General features: G+C 49.4%; 6 protein-coding genes across 6 annotated transcripts; 2 read left to right on the forward strand and 4 right to left on the reverse strand.

Annotated features, from left to right (window-relative positions):
• Window positions 1–375: 375 nt before the first annotated feature.
• On the reverse strand, window positions 376–1,638 carry L228DRAFT_245601 (hypothetical protein). Its single transcript, XM_018332205.1, has 2 exons — window positions 1,406–1,638; window positions 376–1,317 (listed from the first exon to the last, which is right to left on the reverse strand). The coding sequence occupies exons 1-2, from the start codon at window positions 1,494–1,496 to the stop codon at window positions 419–421; spliced, it is 990 nt and encodes a 329-aa protein (XP_018190178.1). The 5' UTR covers window positions 1,497–1,638; the 3' UTR covers window positions 376–418.
• A 2,047-nt stretch (window positions 1,639–3,685) lies between these two features.
• L228DRAFT_237538 (ARF GTPase activator) lies at window positions 3,686–7,338 on the forward strand (the record flags this gene model as incomplete). The annotated part of the gene is made up of 6 exons (XM_018330941.1): window positions 3,686–3,749; window positions 3,838–3,971; window positions 4,041–4,439; window positions 4,494–4,560; window positions 4,611–5,952; window positions 6,009–7,338. 6 exons carry the CDS (start codon window positions 3,686–3,688, stop codon window positions 7,336–7,338), a joined length of 3,336 nt encoding a protein of 1,111 aa, XP_018190179.1.
• Window positions 7,339–8,513: 1,175 nt separating this feature from the next.
• On the forward strand, window positions 8,514–9,911 carry L228DRAFT_237539 (hypothetical protein; the record flags this gene model as incomplete). The annotated part of the gene is made up of 1 exon (XM_018330942.1): window positions 8,514–9,911. One exon carries the CDS (start codon window positions 8,514–8,516, stop codon window positions 9,909–9,911), a length of 1,398 nt encoding a protein of 465 aa, XP_018190180.1.
• A 177-nt stretch (window positions 9,912–10,088) lies between these two features.
• On the reverse strand, window positions 10,089–11,902 carry L228DRAFT_281682 (Zn-dependent exopeptidase). The gene is made up of 3 exons (XM_018335910.1): window positions 10,758–11,902; window positions 10,592–10,618; window positions 10,089–10,533 (listed from the first exon to the last, which is right to left on the reverse strand). The coding sequence occupies exons 1-3, from the start codon at window positions 11,779–11,781 to the stop codon at window positions 10,316–10,318; spliced, it is 1,269 nt and encodes a 422-aa protein (XP_018190181.1). The 5' UTR covers window positions 11,782–11,902; the 3' UTR covers window positions 10,089–10,315.
• Window positions 11,903–12,179: 277 nt separating this feature from the next.
• L228DRAFT_245606 (glycoside hydrolase family 47 protein) lies at window positions 12,180–14,957 on the reverse strand. The gene is made up of 4 exons (XM_018332206.1): window positions 14,194–14,957; window positions 13,482–14,126; window positions 12,730–13,421; window positions 12,180–12,673 (listed from the first exon to the last, which is right to left on the reverse strand). Exons 1-4 carry the CDS (start codon window positions 14,822–14,824, stop codon window positions 12,458–12,460), a joined length of 2,184 nt encoding a protein of 727 aa, XP_018190182.1. The 5' UTR covers window positions 14,825–14,957; the 3' UTR covers window positions 12,180–12,457.
• A 147-nt stretch (window positions 14,958–15,104) lies between these two features.
• On the reverse strand, window positions 15,105–17,063 carry L228DRAFT_245607 (26S protease subunit rpt4). The gene is made up of 4 exons (XM_018332207.1): window positions 16,570–17,063; window positions 16,085–16,471; window positions 15,575–16,031; window positions 15,105–15,519 (listed from the first exon to the last, which is right to left on the reverse strand). Exons 1-4 carry the CDS (start codon window positions 16,784–16,786, stop codon window positions 15,399–15,401), a joined length of 1,182 nt encoding a protein of 393 aa, XP_018190183.1. The 5' UTR covers window positions 16,787–17,063; the 3' UTR covers window positions 15,105–15,398.
• Window positions 17,064–17,840: the final 777 nt, after the last annotated feature.

A 17,840-nucleotide genomic window follows, 5' to 3' on the forward strand; every position in this document is an offset into this window, starting at 1 on the left:
AAGCTCACCTTATCCACACGTTCCTGAAATGGCTATGGCACCAGGAGGCTAGGAGTTATGGCGTCAAAGTTCATGCCTGCTAAGCTGACGAAACAACCTCGCGCGCTCAGACGCTTGGATGCTGGATGCTGGAAGAACACGTACGACGTTATCCATGGGTTTTGGAAGGCACAGCGCGGGGCTATTTTGAGGAATCTAAATATGAGGGATATGGCGTGCATGGCGAACTGCGAGGCGCTGAGTTCTCAGCTTGTAACGATTGCTGCGACTCGGAAATTTTTGGGAATCTAGATAATGGACGAGGGCACATGGAGATCGGAACGGGACGCGAGTTTCGGATTGGAAATTGGCAAATTTAAGTCAATCGAAAAGTAACATGGGTAGTTTGTCTATAGAAAAATCTATTCCTGTTATGCAGTCAGAGCTTGGTCTCGCGATTGGTATTCTTCTTCCTTGCAGCCATGTTCCTTTCCGCGCCCAATATCAGACAAACGTGATGGCTCAAGGCTACTATATCCCCTGTTTCATCGAGGATAACAATCTCGACATCATACCTCCCATTCTGTATCTGCTTTGCCTGCACTCTTGCAAAGAGCCACTCGACTCCCTCTTCGGGGAGAGGCTTCTTGATATCCAAATTGAGTAATACTGTAGGATACCAGAGCCGCCTCGAAGGGCTCAGCAACTCGTCAGGATCAGTGCCAGAAGATAACGATGGCAAGATCCCTTTTGCTTGATCATTTGCCTGCTTCGTCTCCGTTTCTCTCGCACGATAAGACTCAATAACCTGTGGCCACGCATCACAGACGTAGCCCACGCTCGCATTAGTAAATTTCTCACCATTTCGGAAACAGATCCATTCATCAGATAAGCTCTTCATTTTCTGTCCCCAGCGCGGCAGAAACATGCGGATCTGCGTAAGCGCCTTGCGGAATTCGGCATACGGTAAATCTCGAAGTTCTTCCCAGTTGGCATCCTGCCCTGCGCGTAGCTTTGATAGATCTACTCGGTCAGGAGCCGGATGAAGAGCCCAGTGTGTAGGCAGGGAAGGGCCCGTTTCCAGCGCGAAATTGGAATTGGTCGCGTATGCAACGACTTCTTCTCGGTCGTCTTGCGCCATTGTTATGTGGATCGTAGAGGTGCGGCTACCGAGCTTGACATCTTTGACGGTAAACCTCGCGGGCCCTACGTGAGTCCTCCGGAGAAATTCCAGGTGAAATGTGATTGTGTGCGGCTGGTTCTGCGAGGCAAGCGTGCCGTGAAAATGCGCCTGGGCAACATTGAGAAAAAGTGCCGTCACGAAGCCTCCATGTGGCACTGTAGGTTGTAATTATAAGTTAGCCAGCGTATAGCGCAGAGCGGCGCAGTTGGAGTAGGAAAGAGAAAGGCAATGCATTTTTCTCACCGGAACCAATACACCATTCGTTATAGAGCTGAGCTGCATATGTGTGCGAATCGACCGGTGTCACTGCTGTAGCTTCCCGGAATGAAGACATGACGAGGGGTGATATAAGAACGAATGCCCCACGATCAACGCTCGTTAAAAGGGGAGCAGATCAATTGAAGCTGCAGCACTGTTATCTGTAGCTGCTGGAGCATCCTGCTCATCATATAAATTTCAAAGTTGATAGGTAAGGTATAAAACTGGGGGTGGGTTAGCTGACCCCAGTGTACCTGGCCCACGCATACAAGCCCAAGGGTCCTCGGTCCGCCGGTCGTTGAACCTCGGCTCTTTGAGATCACTCACCAGCTCCGAGTCTCGAGAATTACCTAGGCTACTGGTCCCCCAGTCCAACCTCAAAGAGCATAACGAATTAAAGGTATGACGAGTATATATCATTCAATAAGTATGCTTCTGGATTGTTATTTTTTGAGAAATGAAGGCTGAATGACTGCAAAATACCAATCCTATGGTTTAATGAATTTTTCGTCCATTTTATTTGGCCGGGAAAAGGGTTAAGTAAATAGAAAATATTCGAAGCAGAGAAAAAATGACGAAATAAAAACACAACAACAGAATTAAATTCACAAGCATAGACTAATTACAAGTAAATGAATAAGAGTAAAAAAAAAAAACGTCGACTAAGAAGGATCCCAGAATATCAAAATTAAAAAAAAATATTCAGGGAAGAAAAAAAACATGCAACAGCGGGGATTCGCTGGTCGTCACCGACCCAACTACTAGTCCGCCGATCTGAGGCTTATGTATGGCAGAGCGGACGGGATGCCCAGTTCTCCTCAGTCTATGGTCGCATGTACTAGAGATACAAAAATCATGGTAAATATACCATGTTAAGAATTCACATCTGCCCACTCTTGCGCTCCCCCTAGATCTCTGCAGTTAGAGTGATGATGAGACACGAGCCGGTCCGACCACTATAGTCTGCTATGGCAGGGATCATCAACTGCGCCAGGCGCTAGTCACGACAGTTATCCCCAAGGGCCTCATCCACTGGCGACTTCGTAATCTCCGGACGAGAAACCCCTCCAATGCAAGAGGTGCTAGGGAAATAATTCTAATTGGGAAGAGTCGAGAGTATCGACTCATTCGAACCCGCATTTGAGACAAAGAAACGAAATTTGACAGTGCCATCCATTACTTATTGCTGCTGCCTTTGCGTCACTCTCTTCTAGTCTTAGGTACATAAGGTAGTAGTCTCTATAACAAGCTCATTCTAGCTACATCACACTCTAATCTTCCATGCTGAGCTGCCGGGTCCTCTTTTTTCTCTATTTTAGACAAAAAATTATTCTCTATAACTACGTCGGGTACTGTAAGTAAAAGGAGACTAATAATAAAGTGGTGACTCTAGTACTGTGTAGAGGGATGCGCGTGAGCATTGGGCAGGTGCCAGGGACAAGGTCAGAGTGGGAATATCCATGCAGGGCACGGGAAATGATACACGTTGGTTCAAGTTCTTCGAGACAACTAAATGGTGTGGGCGGTGTATCTAGCCAGGTGTCCCTCCTTACTACGGTAGAAACATAACTGGAAGCGACTTAGTGACTTTGGGATGACAGACAGCCAAAGAGCCCTTTCCCCACGTCTTGTGCCTTTGCGCCCCCAAAGAAATCTGGCTGCCTGCAAAACTACACCCTATTATGTGCACTGTTGTGGACTGTCCACATGCTTGAACCCTCTACTCCGTAATTCAGCAACCCGCATCCTTTCCCGTCATACATACCTTCAGGTTCACCGTTGAAAATCCTTTTCATCCTCTTGAGCCTCTTTATTCGACCGTTTTGTAAATCATTCATATAATTTTAATATTGTGCCATCTTCTTCCAAAGGCATTATTCACTCCTTAATACAGCCTTTATCGCCAGACTTTAGCCTCACTGGGCCCCCTCTTTAGGAGAACTGCACGCCCTCCGATCCTTTTCGCCGACAGCTCTTGTCAACAATCCAATAGTCCTTGATTTTGTGCAAGTCGAAAACGCACGCAACTTCACGGCTCGCATTATAACTACAACATCTACATATTTCCCTCCACCTTTGGCCAGCACGAATCTCACAACAAGGGTCACGGAGCACTGCAACTGTGCCCATTTCCAGGGTAACAAGAAGAAAACAAAGGCGCCCTCGCGCGACAAGAACACAGCCAAATTGGATTGCACTCTTTGTCTTTCCCACCCGCGCCGTGTCTAAAGCTTGGGCAATCGCCGAGCGCTCGCGATCGAGGGAATGGGAATTGTTACCAGCAGACCCGAGGATGGCGGGGCGCTCTACTTACGGGATCAGTCGAGATGTACGTCTGAGAAAGAAGTACTATACGAGTACTTTACCTCCTTTCTTCCCTGTCATACCTTGACTAATGATTTCTTTGCACTTTCTAGTCTCCCTGACCAGTCTTACCGTCACCAACTCAAGAAAGCGGGTCTTGTTGAGCGTCACCCCGAATAACTTTCCGGCCACGAGAGTCAATGCTCAGAGAGAAGGGACCGATGAAAGTGTCATAGACTTTGTCCAAGTAGGTGAAATCCCAAGTAGCGGACTCTCGAAGACACAAAACCGCTAATATTCCGCGCTCTGCCCCTAGGACCCTGATCCGGTCAACCAAAACGCTCCACCCAATTTTCTCCTTCGCCTCAGTAATGAAGATGAGTTATACTTCAACTTCAGCTTTGCGATTAGGCAGTCATGGCCGGGTCAACAACCCAATTTGGCTGCTCCCGGGCCTGTCGCTATGGGGGAGGCTGGTGCTGATACGACGATTAATGGCCTCACCTATGTCTTTGCTTCGAACACCAAAGATCTCGAGACTTTAGTTACACGCGAGTTCCACGCCGATCCAAATTTGCATAAAAACTCCAACGTTCAACTCGTTGGCGACTTTTCCACCAAAGGCAGCCCTTACATTCATTCGAATTGGTCCTGGAAATGGCGACCCCCCAAAGCGGCAGAAGATCGAGGAGGTGGTTGGCGCAATAGCTGCAGCGTATGCGCTCATAATTCTGCTTATCCCAGTTGGTTGCTAAGATGTGAGATCTAGTTTGTCGAATACGACCAGCGAGCCCATCGCCTAGATACATTGGCTACTTTTTCATTTTGGGTGCAAAGTAGGTCAAGATGGCATCATGAAGAAAGCAAAACTCTAATACCTAGGCAGATACGCAGCGGCTGTTGACAAGCCCTCAGTCACCTTTCGGCAGCTTTGAACTCACGGTTCCGCCCCCGAAACTCAGAGTACCCTCCTCTCAATCGATCCAATCTAGATTAAGTGACTCGGATACCCAACCCGAGTACCGCGAACCCGCCTCTCCGATTGTCGAATTCGCACCTGAAACGGGCTTGGGCCTAACCCAAACCATTACCAATAGCACCATCAAAGTGGACATTTCATGCCCCAAGCCGGGGGAGGATATGAGCGCCGTGGAGGATGGCCCTCTATTCCGCGCTACGATGAAGGCTTTGGAGCAAAAGACGGGAAACATGCGTTCCAAGATGAAGAAGGTGCTGCGTAAAGCCGAAGGCGTACAGGCAGCCCAGGACCAATGCAATGCAGCCACGGAGGCGTTCATGGGCGCATTAAGGGACGCTTCCACCTCGAATGCGCACGCGGTGCAACCAGCGCTTGAGCATTATTTCGAGAAGATTGCGCGAGAAATACTCTCCTATGAACAACAGAATACCACCAACCTTCAAAAGATGATTATCGAGCCGCTGACGAAGCTCTATAATCTTGACATTAAGCAGGCGGAAGCCAAGAAGAAGGATTTTGATGAAGAGAGTCGTGATTACTACGCCTTTCTCGGTCGTTATCTGGGACAACGTCAAGATTCACTCAAGGAGAAGAAGCGAGCTGAGAGTGATACAAAGTACCAGAGCAAGCGACGCAATTTCGAATTGAAGCGTTTTGATTACTCTTCCTTCATGCAAGATTTACATGGTGGGCGGAAGGAGCAGGAAGTGTTATCGCATCTTACCCGCTACGCCGATGCGCAGGCCAAGTCCTATCTCGCAACGGCCAAAACGGTCGAGGACATGATTCCCCAACTCGAAGCATTAAACTACGAGGTCAAAGAGACCGACAAGGAGTATCAGCTCTTGCGGACGGAAAGAGAGGAAAAGAGAAGGACGATAGAGAAGAGTACAAAAGCTTACTTGGAGCCCGAATATAGCTCTGCTCCTTCCGGCGGAGCAGGTGCCACCAATGGCCATTCTGGTGAGGCTGATTTAGGGCGTATGGACAGTAGCGGCTCCACCATGAAACATGCGGCGGCTGTATCAACGGTTAGCCCCACCATTGGGGGCGCCGGAGCTATACCGCCCGTGGCAGCCGGTGCGAGCAAATTTAAGGGCATACGTGACCTTGAAGAGAAGGATTATAGTACCGCACTGAGCATCGAGAGATCTGCCGGCCAGGAACGAAAGGAAGGTCTTCTTTGGGCACTTAGCCGGCCCGGTAGTCACGCAGACCCCAAGGGCCTGAACAAACAGGCGTGGCACAAGTGAGCACAACTTACTCTCGTAACCTTTTTCGGGGGCGATTACTAATGATATACAGATTTTGGATTGTCCTGGACCAAGGCAAGGTTTCCGAGTACAGTAACTGGAAGCAGAAGTTGGACCTGCACATGGATCCTATCGATCTTCGAATGGCATCAGTGAGGGAGGCTCGCAACGCCGAGAGGAGATTTTGCTTTGAAATCATTACACCCCAATTCAAGCGGGTCTATCAGGCTACTTCAGAGGAGGATATGACGAATTGGATAGTGGCGATCAATAACGCCCTACAAAGTGCCGTCGAAGGCAGAGGTGTTACCTCGGATGTTCCTGCTGTCACTGGCACCTCAACGGGGCCTCGGAGGGATATCGGCTCAATCCTGAAGGGCAAGAGTTCTTCATCGGTGGGCCATGGGCAACATCACAACAGCACTAATAGCGTATACCGAAGGACAACGGTTGGTGCTCGACCAACGTACGGCCGGACGGCAAGTAATAATTTTGAAGAAAATCCTTCGAAACTTCTGCAGCTTCTACGCGATGCAGACCAAGGGAATTGCTGGTGTGCAGACTGTGGTTCCGGCTTGAAATCAGAATGGGTTTCGATCAACCTTGGAATCATTCTCTGCATTGAATGTAGCGGCATTCATCGTTCATTGGGCACTCACATTACCAAAGTACGCTCGTTGACCCTCGATACAACGTCATTTACAACGGACATTGTCGAGTTACTTTTACTCATTGGGAACCGGGTCAGTAACATGGTCTGGGAGGCGAAACTGGATCATTCTCTGAAGCCATCTCCCCATGCTACTCGCGAGCAGCGACTCAGGTTCATCACAGCCAAATACGCTGAAAGGGCCTATGTGACGCCGCTGTCCCTGTCGTTGTCCCGCTTCTCCACGGCAGAGGATACATTGTTGGCGTCTGTGAAGAAGAACGATATTCAGGGGGTCTTGTATGCACTCGCTCTTCGAGCCAACCCAAATGCTACAGATCGGTCCCGCAGTACTCCCGCGATTTTCCTCGCTCTTGCCGCGGCTGACCCTGCCCCCCCTGGCACCCCATCACTCGGCGGTTCTCCCAGTCACCCTCCACCTCCTCCGAAGAATATACCTTTTCCTGTTGCTGAGCTGCTTGTTCAGAATGGCGCCGTCATTCCCACCAAGCCCCCTGCATTCCCGCTTAGCGCATCAGCCCGTCTTTACCTAGAGCAAAAGTCTGGCCGGCCCGCCGCAAGCTCTGGAGGTGACACACTCGGTGATCTGCCTACCATAGGTGGAAATGATGGAAGCTCTTTTCAGGACAAGACCCGCGAAAGGGAGGCACGGCTCCAAAAGAGAGTTAGTGCGGGTGGAAGACTAGCCCGAGCAGGATATTCTATGGATTAATGACTGGGGGTTCCGCCAGGACGGGGACGGAAGGGATAATGAGCAAAACGAGTACCCGGTTGCAAGTATGAAAATAACGAAGACGCGTTTACGAGTTATGCATTTGGGTTTGGCAACAACGGTGTTTCAAAGGTCGGCAAGCTATCAATTCCACGGGAGTTTTAGAGTCTGTCATATCACTTTCTGGGTCCTGATCTAGTCGTAGGATCGCATTTCCGTTGGAACTTGTACGACATATGATGTATCATTTGGCTGTTTGCGTGCATTGGTCGGCATTGCATGTTTCTTCTCTTTTCTTTTTCTTTTAACCCCTCACATTTGTGTCCTCGTCACTGTCTAGCCTGATCTCGAGCTTTGGCTAGTGATCTGCGGTATTGATAGAGTACCATGATGCAATTAGCGCTCTGCATGGAGCTAAACTTGAGTTGCAGGTTAATTGCTTGGATTGTCCAGTTCCTTTAGTAGTTGTTTCAGGCGCCAATAGGCGGCCACCTAATTACTATGTAATAGTAATCAATGCTACAAGTCAATACAAGTGGAAATGTCTCAGAACCGTGAAAATATCTCAAACCATGTCCCCTAAACTGTAGCGTATTCGTCAGCGATGGCGATGGTCGGCAGGGGCAGGGGGGGTAAACGTTATCGAAACATTGCCTATCCTTATCGAGAGCCTTGGCATTCTATGGCGTCAAAACAAACGTAGCAAACTGCTAGAGCAACCATCTTCAATCATTTGACAGTCGTGTAATAATACTGATGATTCTGGACCTCTTTATACCCTAGGGCTTCAGAATAGTTTATGACAAGGAAGCTGCATGTTTCAGCAATCTGCAGGTCAGAAGCTGGTTCTGGTTCCATTACATTTCGGCGTGAATCACAGAGCAGCCATTGCAGCTACAACGTCAACAAAGCTCAAGTATCGAATTGCTTCAGTACCATCTTTGTCAGTGCGACCACTCTTTGAGCATCTCAAACGCCCTAGTATCACACAGTGCCGCAGAAGATTGTTCTCTTACTTTCCGTCGAATCGCACACCACCCAGATCCTTCTCGTCACTTAATCCCGACTCCTCAACCTACAGTTCTTCCCAGAGGACACTCGTTTTTAAACCAAGGCTGGGTCTCCAGGACCGTGGACCTGTTCCAGCCTCATTGTTCCCATCAGTGTACAGGACAATGGCTACAGGCCATGGCAACGACCCCTCGTCACACATGACATGCCTCTTTCTCGACTGGGATGGAACACTCGCTACAACAGACACGCTCGCCCGCATTGCGCGAATTGGATACGACCATCAGGGGCAAAAGTACGACGCAAAACAACCCGAAGATGAAGACGAGTTTCTGGGCATCTATCCACCTGGATACGAGACCAGTTCATCTTCATCCTCAAATCCTCTCCAGACCAAAGGTGTGCCCGGTCCAACTGCACCGACAATAGCCGCAGAACCCACATCCTCTGCCCCTGGCAGACCTTCATGGCCCGCAATATCAAACGCCTATATGGCCGACCTCAACCACTTTACAAAACGAGAAAACAGGAAGAAAAGGGAAAGGAAACCGAACAGCTCTGCGGAACTATCCGACACATCCCTGGCTGAGATTCTCTCTTTCCAACAACGCACACGCGAAATCGAAGAGCGCAGCACACGGCGCTTAGAAAAATGGGGCATTTGGAAGGGCATCACAGACTACGAAATCGACGCCGCAGCAAAAGACGCAATCGACTCTGGTGAAATCGCGTTACGCAATGGTTGGGAGGACGCGATTCGACAGGCGGTTGAGCCCAGTTCTTCCTCCGCTTCGGGAGGTCAAAATAACGGTACATCTCATCAGGGAAAAGCCGCCATTGTCAGCGTAGGCTGGAGCATACGATTTATCCGGCAATGTCTAGCCCAAGGAGAGAAACATGATAAGCAAAAGTCCAGCGGCGTTACAGCGTCGATGGATATTGCTGCGAACGAAATCGACGGCGCAACTGGCCACATGAGTCGCTATTTTGACGAGGTTAAAAGCCCCAACCCCCGTCGAAACCTTGCAAGAAGCGGCGGGATATGGACGGGGGAAGATAAATGGCGCATTGTCAGGGAGTTTGTACGTACTGCTGCAGCAGCAGATGCGCAGGGGACCGATACGGATTCGAATAATATCGACTCTCGTACCCAGAGCAGTAGCAGCAGCAACAACAGCGGCGGCGGCAAAAAAGGAGGAAGGAAAATCAAGTCAATATACGTCGGCGATTCCACAGGCGATCTGGAATGCCTTGTTGGGTGCGACGTCGGGATATGTGTCCGGGACGTTGAAGGCCAAGACGAATCGAAAATTCTACGTAGCAGCCAACGTAGCCTCGCAGAGACCTGTGACCGGTTAGGCATTCACGTTAAATGGGTAGGACACTGGCGGAAGGACGGCAATGGAGGTGCTCCCAGTGGAGATGGTAATGGCACCGGCGGCGGCGGTGACGACGTTGATGATATTATACCCGAGCTCGAGGCGAAGATGCTCGCAAAGGGAAAAATACTCTGGTGGGCGCGCGATTTCAATGAGATTGTACAGAGCGGCATACTCGACTGAGATACGACAGTATCGGACTGGGATTTGATGCCATGTATATAAGTTATACGTGTATGTATATACGTTTATGGGTGGATGAATGGATGGATGGATGTACATATTTTAAAGAATCATAGGAAAATGAGAGGTCCATCACAAGATCAAGCTGATAGCAGAATCAGAGTATACTTATTTATTGGTCATTTCCTCCGTGTTGGCTAGAGCTAATAAAAAGATTAGTCGTGCGATTTTGTAGCCCCATGGTCGGAACCATCACATGAAAGAAAGGAACTCGAAAAAAAAAGCCAAGAAAAAGGAGCGATATGCTCCTTTCGTTCGCAACTTGCACACTTCCTATATACATGAAGCGTTCAAGGCGAGAGTAGAATGGACCTTTTCAATTCAGCGATTCGATGCAACTTGTTTTAGACGTTGATGCTTCCATCTGGAATATACTCGACCGCAGTAGCATCACTCGCCCTGGCATTTTTCAGGGCTTCGCGTACAAGGGTCTTGTAATCTTTGACGGCGCGCTCGAGGTCCCCGATGCGCAAGTGCTCGTGGTCAGAGTGAGCAACGAAGATGGAGCCAGGGCCGTAGAGATAGCGTTTGTGGTTTCCGAGCAAGTAGGGAACATCAGTGCCTGGAGAGGCGTTAGCTGAAAGAAAAGGGAAAGAAAATAAGGGGGGAGAGATTCTTACCATAATTGACAGTAAGAGTATCAAATCCTGTATTCGGAAAAATAAAGTTAGCAAAGTGTAAGACGAATGGATAAGCTGAGATGAACCGAGAAAAATAGATAGATAAATAGATAGATGGATGAGGGGAAAGAAAAGGGGGAATAAGTGAACAGGAGCGTTAATTTACCATCGATATCAGTGTCACAGTTGACGGGAGCGTATCCCTGGCTCTCAAACCGGACATTTAAATCTTTGCCGCCGGCCTCGTGGACGGTCTTGAGAACCAGGCTGCGCATCTCTTCTGCGTTGCCAGCAGCGATGCGGATGGCGACATTGGCCTCGGCATGGTCGGGAACAACATTGGCGGCAACGCCTCCTGCGATGCGACCAATATTGATCGTGCTATTGCCGAACTTCTCGGAGCTAGGCATCTCCAGAACATTCAGGGCAGCAAGCGCAGGAATGATCAACGAGTTCGCATTGATGCTGAGCTCGGGATAGCCGCTGTGGCCGGACTTGCCCTTGGCGGTCAAGGTGAAGCCGCACATGCCCTTGTGGCCTGCAACGAGCTTGTGCTCTGTGGGCTCGCCGAAGATGACGGCGTCCCAGGAGAGGCCGAGCTCATTGGCGTGCCGCATGCCGTCGCCTCCCTTTTCCTCGCCGACCACGAACAAAAGTCCTACGTCGCCATCTCCAACTTCCTTGGACGCGAGTAGATCTTTGACGGCGGTGATTTGGGCTGCAACGCTGGCCTTGTCGTCGACGCTGCCACGGCCCCAGATCTCGTCTTCTCCGCGTGTCTCGTAGGGATAGTTGCCCGGCACGGTGTCATAGTGGCTTGAGACGAGGACTTTGGTCTTGCGCGTCTTGCCCGGGTATGCGAGGACGTTGAAGCGCTCTTTGCGGAAAGTTGAAATCACGTCTTCTCCATCCTGGGCCTCAAGGTTATCTGCCGGAGTGACTTGCTGGATTTCGACGGTAAAGTTGTGCTTTGAGAGGTATCCAATGAGGAATTGGCCCGCGTCGAACTCGTTCCCTGTGACGGATTCGATCTTGACGAGATCGCGGTGCAGTGAGAGAAGAGGAGACGCGTTGATGCGGTCTTCGAGACTGTTTTTCTGCCCAATTGGGAGCTGCTCGGTGAGCTGAGGTTTGGGAAGAATACTGCAGCTCGCAGTCGCAGCTAGTGCGAGTAGCAGTTGGAGCTTCATGATTGTTTATCTGACGGTCCGGGAGGCGATATCCCCAGCTATCGTACAGCTCCGACAAAGTATGTCGAAATTCAAGCTGAGAGATGGGGTCCCCGCCATCATTATGGTACCTAGAATGGTCTGATAGCCGGAAAGTGCGAGGGGTGGAGCTTGTTTGTGTTCCCATCCAAGGGTTCGTCGGTCGCCTCGGGCCGTGACACATTTGACCCGATCGCCGACTCATTTTAGCTACTGATCGGTTTGTTAAAGCAGATAAGGCACGTGCTTTTGCATATTTGTAGTCAAGATCATCTGCAGTCAAATAGATTTGCCTCCTCGAATACAGTTGAAATACAACAGCTTCACCACTGCAGCATGTTCAAATTAAAATGAGGAGATTGTTATGAATAAAGATATACGCCGGTGCTCGACGGCACGGCCAGTTGAATGCCCTCCATTCCTAAAGTGCGCAATGCTTATGCTCTTACTGCAACAATTATTGTACAAAAGATGCGGTGTTCAATGAGATTCCCACCTGCGTTTTGATAAAAACGTGAAAAAAAAAAGCTATATATAATACTGCAACCGTTTCTTCTCCCTTACTCTTCAGGCGGTTACCAACCCCCAGCTCGGGGGCGGGGTATAGAATTATGCAACACGGCTAAAGAGCCAGTATAGAGAAAGTAATGATAAAGCCTCATCCAGAGAATGAACGCACCTGTACAGGTTGCGACTTTTTCACTTCTGCGGAAGGCTCCGGAGAGTTGCGATGTTGGCGGGTCCAGCCCGTCTTGAAGAGATTACCAAGCTCAAAGCGAGGGAAAATGTGTGCCTCTGTGTTGATTACAACCTTTTCCAAAGGAAGAAGGTCATCCGGAGAGAAAAGAAGATAGAGGTACTTCAACGTCTCGGCCTTTTGGGGGAATAAATTAGTTATGCGTATTGGCAAAACCACAATTGAAAACTTACCAGCCAGAAACTTTCCATGTTATCGCGCTGAGGAGCCGGTACTTCCGTCACCTTGGCGAGACTTGTGAAACCAGCACCGTCGAAGACGGCGGAATGTGACACAAACGCTTTGAAGATTTCCCAGCCCCACTGTCGGTATTTGACATCTCCCGTGATTCTCCACATGTAGAAAAGACTCTCAACTGTCTCTGGCCGTTGCAGATTATGCGCATCCATCGAGTGGATAACATAATCTTCACGCCAACGGCGATCATCATCAATGGATTTTCTCGCCTTCTCATCAACCGTGTTCTCCATTACAGGGGGGTCGTATATATTGAAATAAGCAATTTCCGGAGCAAGGCCGGTTTCCGTGATCTTATACATGCCCCAGCAAGTTCTCATGAGTTCCTTGGCGAGCTCCATCTCCTGCTCTTGCTTTGGACCCCAAAAAGGCGATGCTCTAGCTTCTGCTTCTTTAAGGCCTCCAGTGACGGCGAGGGCGATTGTACCAGGCATGAAACAGACAAGGTGGTCCATCTTTGGCGACAACGGTTGCTTCAGTCCGTTGGGCCTCTCCGCAAGGATTGTCAGATTAGAGGGTTTGGAATAGGTGATGAGATGCTTTCGAATACCGGCAAGAGACTCATCCCACATCTCCTGGTAGATGGGCTCTTGCTTGGAGGTTTGCAAGTATTGTTTGATGAGATACTCTGATTTTCAAACCTGTTAGTCAAACCGCGAGCAAGTGAGCAAAGTGGTGTGAACTTTACCATAATACGAATCGCCACGGCTGCCGAGCCGAATATTGTCTCCACGAAACGTTCCTTGATCTGCATATATGAAGATCGGAAGCAGGCCGTCCTCCATTTGATTGTCGTCAATCACTTTGATGATCTTCTCCGCCTTGTCCCAGTAGTCTTTCTCGCCAGTAAGCTTCGCCAAATATTTCATTTCGAGCTGCAGGCTTGCAGCTTCGGCAGTTGAAGATGCACCGCCGTCATTATGAGAAGGAATACCTGCCATCGTACGGAGGTTCACACTTGCGTATGGAATACCAGAGGGTGAGTCGTAAGCACCGAGGAGCCGATTTGCAAGGTCAGATGCCTTTTCGAGGAAGAGGTCCTCCCCAGGCGCGCCTGCTGCGGAGTCTGGAAGGGCGGCCAAGTCTGGGTACTCGTTGGAGAGATAATGCGCGGAGAGCAACCCGCCAAGCATGCGAATGGTTGTTTCAAAAGTGTTCACCTCTTGGTCTTGGTCGTACGTAAGGGTGGTTGATACCCATTCCCGAGCATGCGAGAGTCGTGAAGTCAAGTTCATGAGGATCAAGGTATCTAAACTGTCGACGATAATCCAACCTAAACCATTGGGTCCCATTTGCCTTTTCGTCTTCGAAACAGGATGAAATTCGTCAAATCCTAACGGGTATAAGTTTTTTCCTGTTCCTGTACCAAATTCGGAGTAAGAGGGGAGCACAAGACATACCCCACGCATATCGTTCGTATGCATCCCAGCTAAGCGTGAAAGCCTCTTTGACAAATTCTCTTCTGCGCTCCCAATCAACAACTGATTGTTTTTGACTTGATTTCGACAGCCATCTCCACGCCGACTTATCGCTCTTGCTTTCTCCAAGTGATAGAGTCGAAGATTCGGAGAAGAGCCCCAGCCAATATAGCAACCCAAAGACCAACACGACGGCTCCGGCTACGAACCTCTTTTTCCGGAAAGAGGGCACTCGTAGTCCTGAAGACGATTTGAATGGTTTATCTTTATACATGGGGAGATCCCTTTGCTCAAACAGACCGCCTATGGTAGCGCCGAGCCCCTGAGTAGCATGTGTCTGGCGGTGCGTTCTCCCCGAGCTTTCCCACTGCCCATTTTCGTATCGTCTCTCTGCACTCGAAAAGTTCGGCACGTTAGGGGGTATGGAGAATGACATGTCGTCGTTCAGCCTTGGGCCCTCGAGAGCGGCCTCACTGGCCTTATGATCTCTTTGGCCGGAACTGGTGGTTTGATGTGTGGTGGCAGAAGTAGGACCGGGTGCTATCGAAGCAGTGGCGCGCAAAATGTCGAATGCCGAGCTGCGACGAACATTAAAAGGATCAAAGTTGTTCATTCCCGACCATCCAACATTGCGGCAAGATATCGAAACAAGGGCTTAACCAAAGAAGGGAAAAATTTATAAAAACGGACGCGCGCAGACCTTAGTGGAACGTAAGGAGGCTTTCTTTTTGCCCCTAGGATTTGTTGACTTGAAAGGCGGTGGAATACGATTCGCGGCCGGGGGGACACCATGCGGGTACCCGCAGTCGATATGGAGGCTTTCGCTTACGCGTTCTGGGGAAGACAGAGTGGATCCCCACGACTGAGGGAACCAGTGAACAACTCGCTCCTTCCGTTTGCCCCGGCTTGGCCCTTGTTCCCCCTGAGCATTACTGCAGGTGCCACTGCCTACGACGTACACTACTGTAACGGAGATTCCGAAACGGATAATCTTCGTGGTTGAAACCCATTTAGCCTGACCAGAGCTCGTCTCTCGAGAGAGAATTGAGATGGGAATATCTCCCACCCGATGCCTGAATTACCTGACACTTGCTATGACTAACAGTTAAATACAACGCCCAGATGATCATGCCCGCTCCTTGTAGATTCTGTTCGGATTCCAAACACCATGAATGACCCTAGAAAGTCTACAGTTTCTGGTACTCGAGCTTGCCTTCGAGCTTCTTCGACTCGGCCACCTTGCGGACAGCGCGGTTAAAGTCATCTTGATTTACAGCGTCTCTGTAGTCCTTGATGGCGAACAATCCTCTGTGATGCAATGTCAGCAACTTGATATCGATCAAGGGTACAAGTTATAACATACGCTTCAGTGACAACGTTCCGTAAATCGGCACCGTTAAGCTGATCGCTCATCTTCACCACGCTCTCGAAATCAATTTCCCCTTCCGTAACCACGCTGGCAGCGTGGATCTTGAGAATTTCCAATCTCCCAACTTCGTTAGGTAGCGGCACCTCGATCTTTCTGTCCAATCGACCCGCACGGAGTAATGCCGGGTCCAATGTGTCGGGCCGGTTAGTTGCCATGATAATCTTCGTTTGACCCAAATAATCGAATCCGTCGAGCTGATTGAGAAGCTCCATCAGCGTTCGTTGGATTTCTCGATCGGCCGAAGTTCCCTCGGAAAATCTTCGTCCACCAATGGCGTCGATTTCATCCATGAAGATGACGCAAGGTTCATGTTCCTTAGCATAGCCAAACATTTCCCGAATCAAACGAGCGGATTCGCCAATGTATTTATCGACAATTGCGGAAGAAACGACTGGAGAATGGAATTAGCTGGGTGCAAAATACCTTGTGAAATCTGCACTCTACCCTTGAGGAAATTTGTTTCTAAGCTGCTCGCTACAGCTCGGGCCAAGAGAGTCTTTCCTGTTCCCGGGGGACCATAGAGCAGAACACCTTTTGGAGGTTTGATTCCAACACGTTGGAAGAGCTCCGGGTTCTTCAACGGCAACTCAATAACCTCTCGTAGTTCGCGGATCTGATCGTTGAGTCCACCAATACCAGCAAAGTTAACCTGCCCGGGATCCTCGAGAGACATATTATAGACCAGCGGATCCACCTCTCGAGGGAGCATGCGCATAATGGTGAGCGTCGTCATGTCCAGGGCAACACGAGTGCCTTGTTTCAGCTTGGCCTTATCCACCTTTGATCTGCAACCGACGACATAACGCGGACCGGAAGACGCTTTGACGATGACTGGGAAGTCGATAAGTTAGTTCATGGGTATAAGGAATTACAGTGATCAGTGCAATATATAAAGGAGATCATGCATTAGGATAGAAAGCGCCACTCACATCTCTCCTCATCGAGCTGCTTCAACACCTCGCCAATGATCTGGCCGACGCTCTGCAGCGCTTTGATGTTGTCTTCTGTCGTATCGAAATCCTTTTGCAAGCCTTTAATCTCCAGTCTGAGAGCTTTCAGCTTTGCTTCCCATTCTCTGCACTCCAAAAGCTTGTTCTTGTACTGCTCCAGCGCCTGATCGCGCTCGGGGTCCACCGTTCCATCCATACTGATCGGACAGGAGGTAGATAATGTATACGGATGAAGAAATTGATAGCCGACCGAAATTGCAGCTTAAGTTTCACCTAAGCAGCTACAGTTTGGGTTGATTAGAAGGGCTAAGGAATAAGATTGTGGTAGCAGAGCTCCTCGGCGGATATCTAGATGGGCTTTCAAAGTCCCGATGTTCATCATTTGGCAGGCAGCTCGCTCTCGTCACCGTCGTAGAACTTACGTAATACAGGTTGTACGGCAGTTCATTCACTTAAGTTACCTAATTAAGTTGTGGCTGAAAGCTTTGCTTAGATAATAAATCTTGCCATGCGGGAGTGATGAAGTCTACTATGATCAGTAGCAAGGAAGCGGTAGATCCAGGAACAACGTAGGGTCGAGGAGTCAGCGGAGAGTGAGCTATCGGATACTAGTGAGTCGATCAAGCTTGCCAATGCTCCTGTATCCGTTTCCGCGGCAGCCTGAGGTGATTTTGCTTGTTGGCCTGAGGCAAGAATCAGTTGAGATGGCATTATTAGTCAACGTTCCCTCTGAGATTTTTTAAAACCACCAATAAGCATTCGATTTGGAAACACCCCCATTAGCATTGCTGCGGCTCCCTATCATCACATCGTAGACAATACCTTGGTGGAGAATTTATTTTTCCGTGAGATAATTTATCTCGCGGTAGCAGAAGTCTGTAAACGGCAAATAGGCAAGTCACATGATATTGCATTAACGCGCATTGTCCAGACTGTCCCAAAGGGCAAAGATCGGACCTTCCCAGGGGGCCCAAACGTGTGAGTATTGTTGCGTCCAGCCCACTTGTGGTCCAAACAAGTCACCCCACCAAGCCTAAGCCCACCCCACCAGGCAAATTGACGTTCGAACGAGCTGGAAGTCTCCTCACTTTGACCACCGCTTTCGACTACTTAAGTCCCTCCAATTCCCACCCACCGTCTTCTCTCTTCAGCTTCATCCTATACCCAATACAAATCATATACCTTTCTTCATCCGTCATTCCTAAAGTAAGTTTCGAAGGACGTCCTTTCTGTGAGCACTGAGCTTGTGC

Source organism: Xylona heveae (genome assembly GCF_001619985.1).
Source record: "Xylona heveae TC161 unplaced genomic scaffold L228scaffold_3, whole genome shotgun sequence".
NCBI lineage: Eukaryota > Fungi > Ascomycota > Xylonomycetes > Xylonales > Xylonaceae > Xylona > Xylona heveae.

Bases quoted from the DNA above. Each gene is read 5' to 3' on its own strand.
- L228DRAFT_245601 (XM_018332205.1), bottom strand. From the start codon at position 1,496: ATGTCTTCATTCCGGGAAGCTACAGCAGTGACACCGGTCGATTCGCAC. The intron at 1,318-1,405 runs GTGAGAAAAATG...TACAACCTACAG, and splicing joins CGAATGGTGTATTGGTTCCG to TGCCACATGGAGGCTTCGTG.
- L228DRAFT_281682 (XM_018335910.1), bottom strand. From the start codon at position 11,781: ATGAAGCTCCAACTGCTACTCGCACTAGCTGCGACTGCGAGCTGCAGT. The intron at 10,619-10,757 runs GTAAATTAACGC...TTCCGAATACAG, and splicing joins CTGTGACACTGATATCGATG to GATTTGATACTCTTACTGTC. The intron at 10,534-10,591 runs GTAAGAATCTCT...ACGCCTCTCCAG, and splicing joins TACTCTTACTGTCAATTATG to GCACTGATGTTCCCTACTTG.
- L228DRAFT_245606 (XM_018332206.1), bottom strand. From the start codon at position 14,824: ATGAACAACTTTGATCCTTTTAATGTTCGTCGCAGCTCGGCATTCGAC. The intron at 14,127-14,193 runs GTATGTCTTGTG...TATACCCGTTAG, and splicing joins ATACGAACGATATGCGTGGG to GATTTGACGAATTTCATCCT. The intron at 12,674-12,729 runs GTAAGTTTTCAA...TTCCCCCAAAAG, and splicing joins ACATGGAAAGTTTCTGGCTG to GCCGAGACGTTGAAGTACCT.
- L228DRAFT_245607 (XM_018332207.1), bottom strand. From the start codon at position 16,786: ATGGATGGAACGGTGGACCCCGAGCGCGATCAGGCGCTGGAGCAGTAC. The intron at 16,472-16,569 runs GTGAGTGGCGCT...TCGACTTCCCAG, and splicing joins GCAGCTCGATGAGGAGAGAT to TCATCGTCAAAGCGTCTTCC. The intron at 16,032-16,084 runs GTAGAGTGCAGA...TCCATTCTCCAG, and splicing joins AGAAACAAATTTCCTCAAGG to TCGTTTCTTCCGCAATTGTC.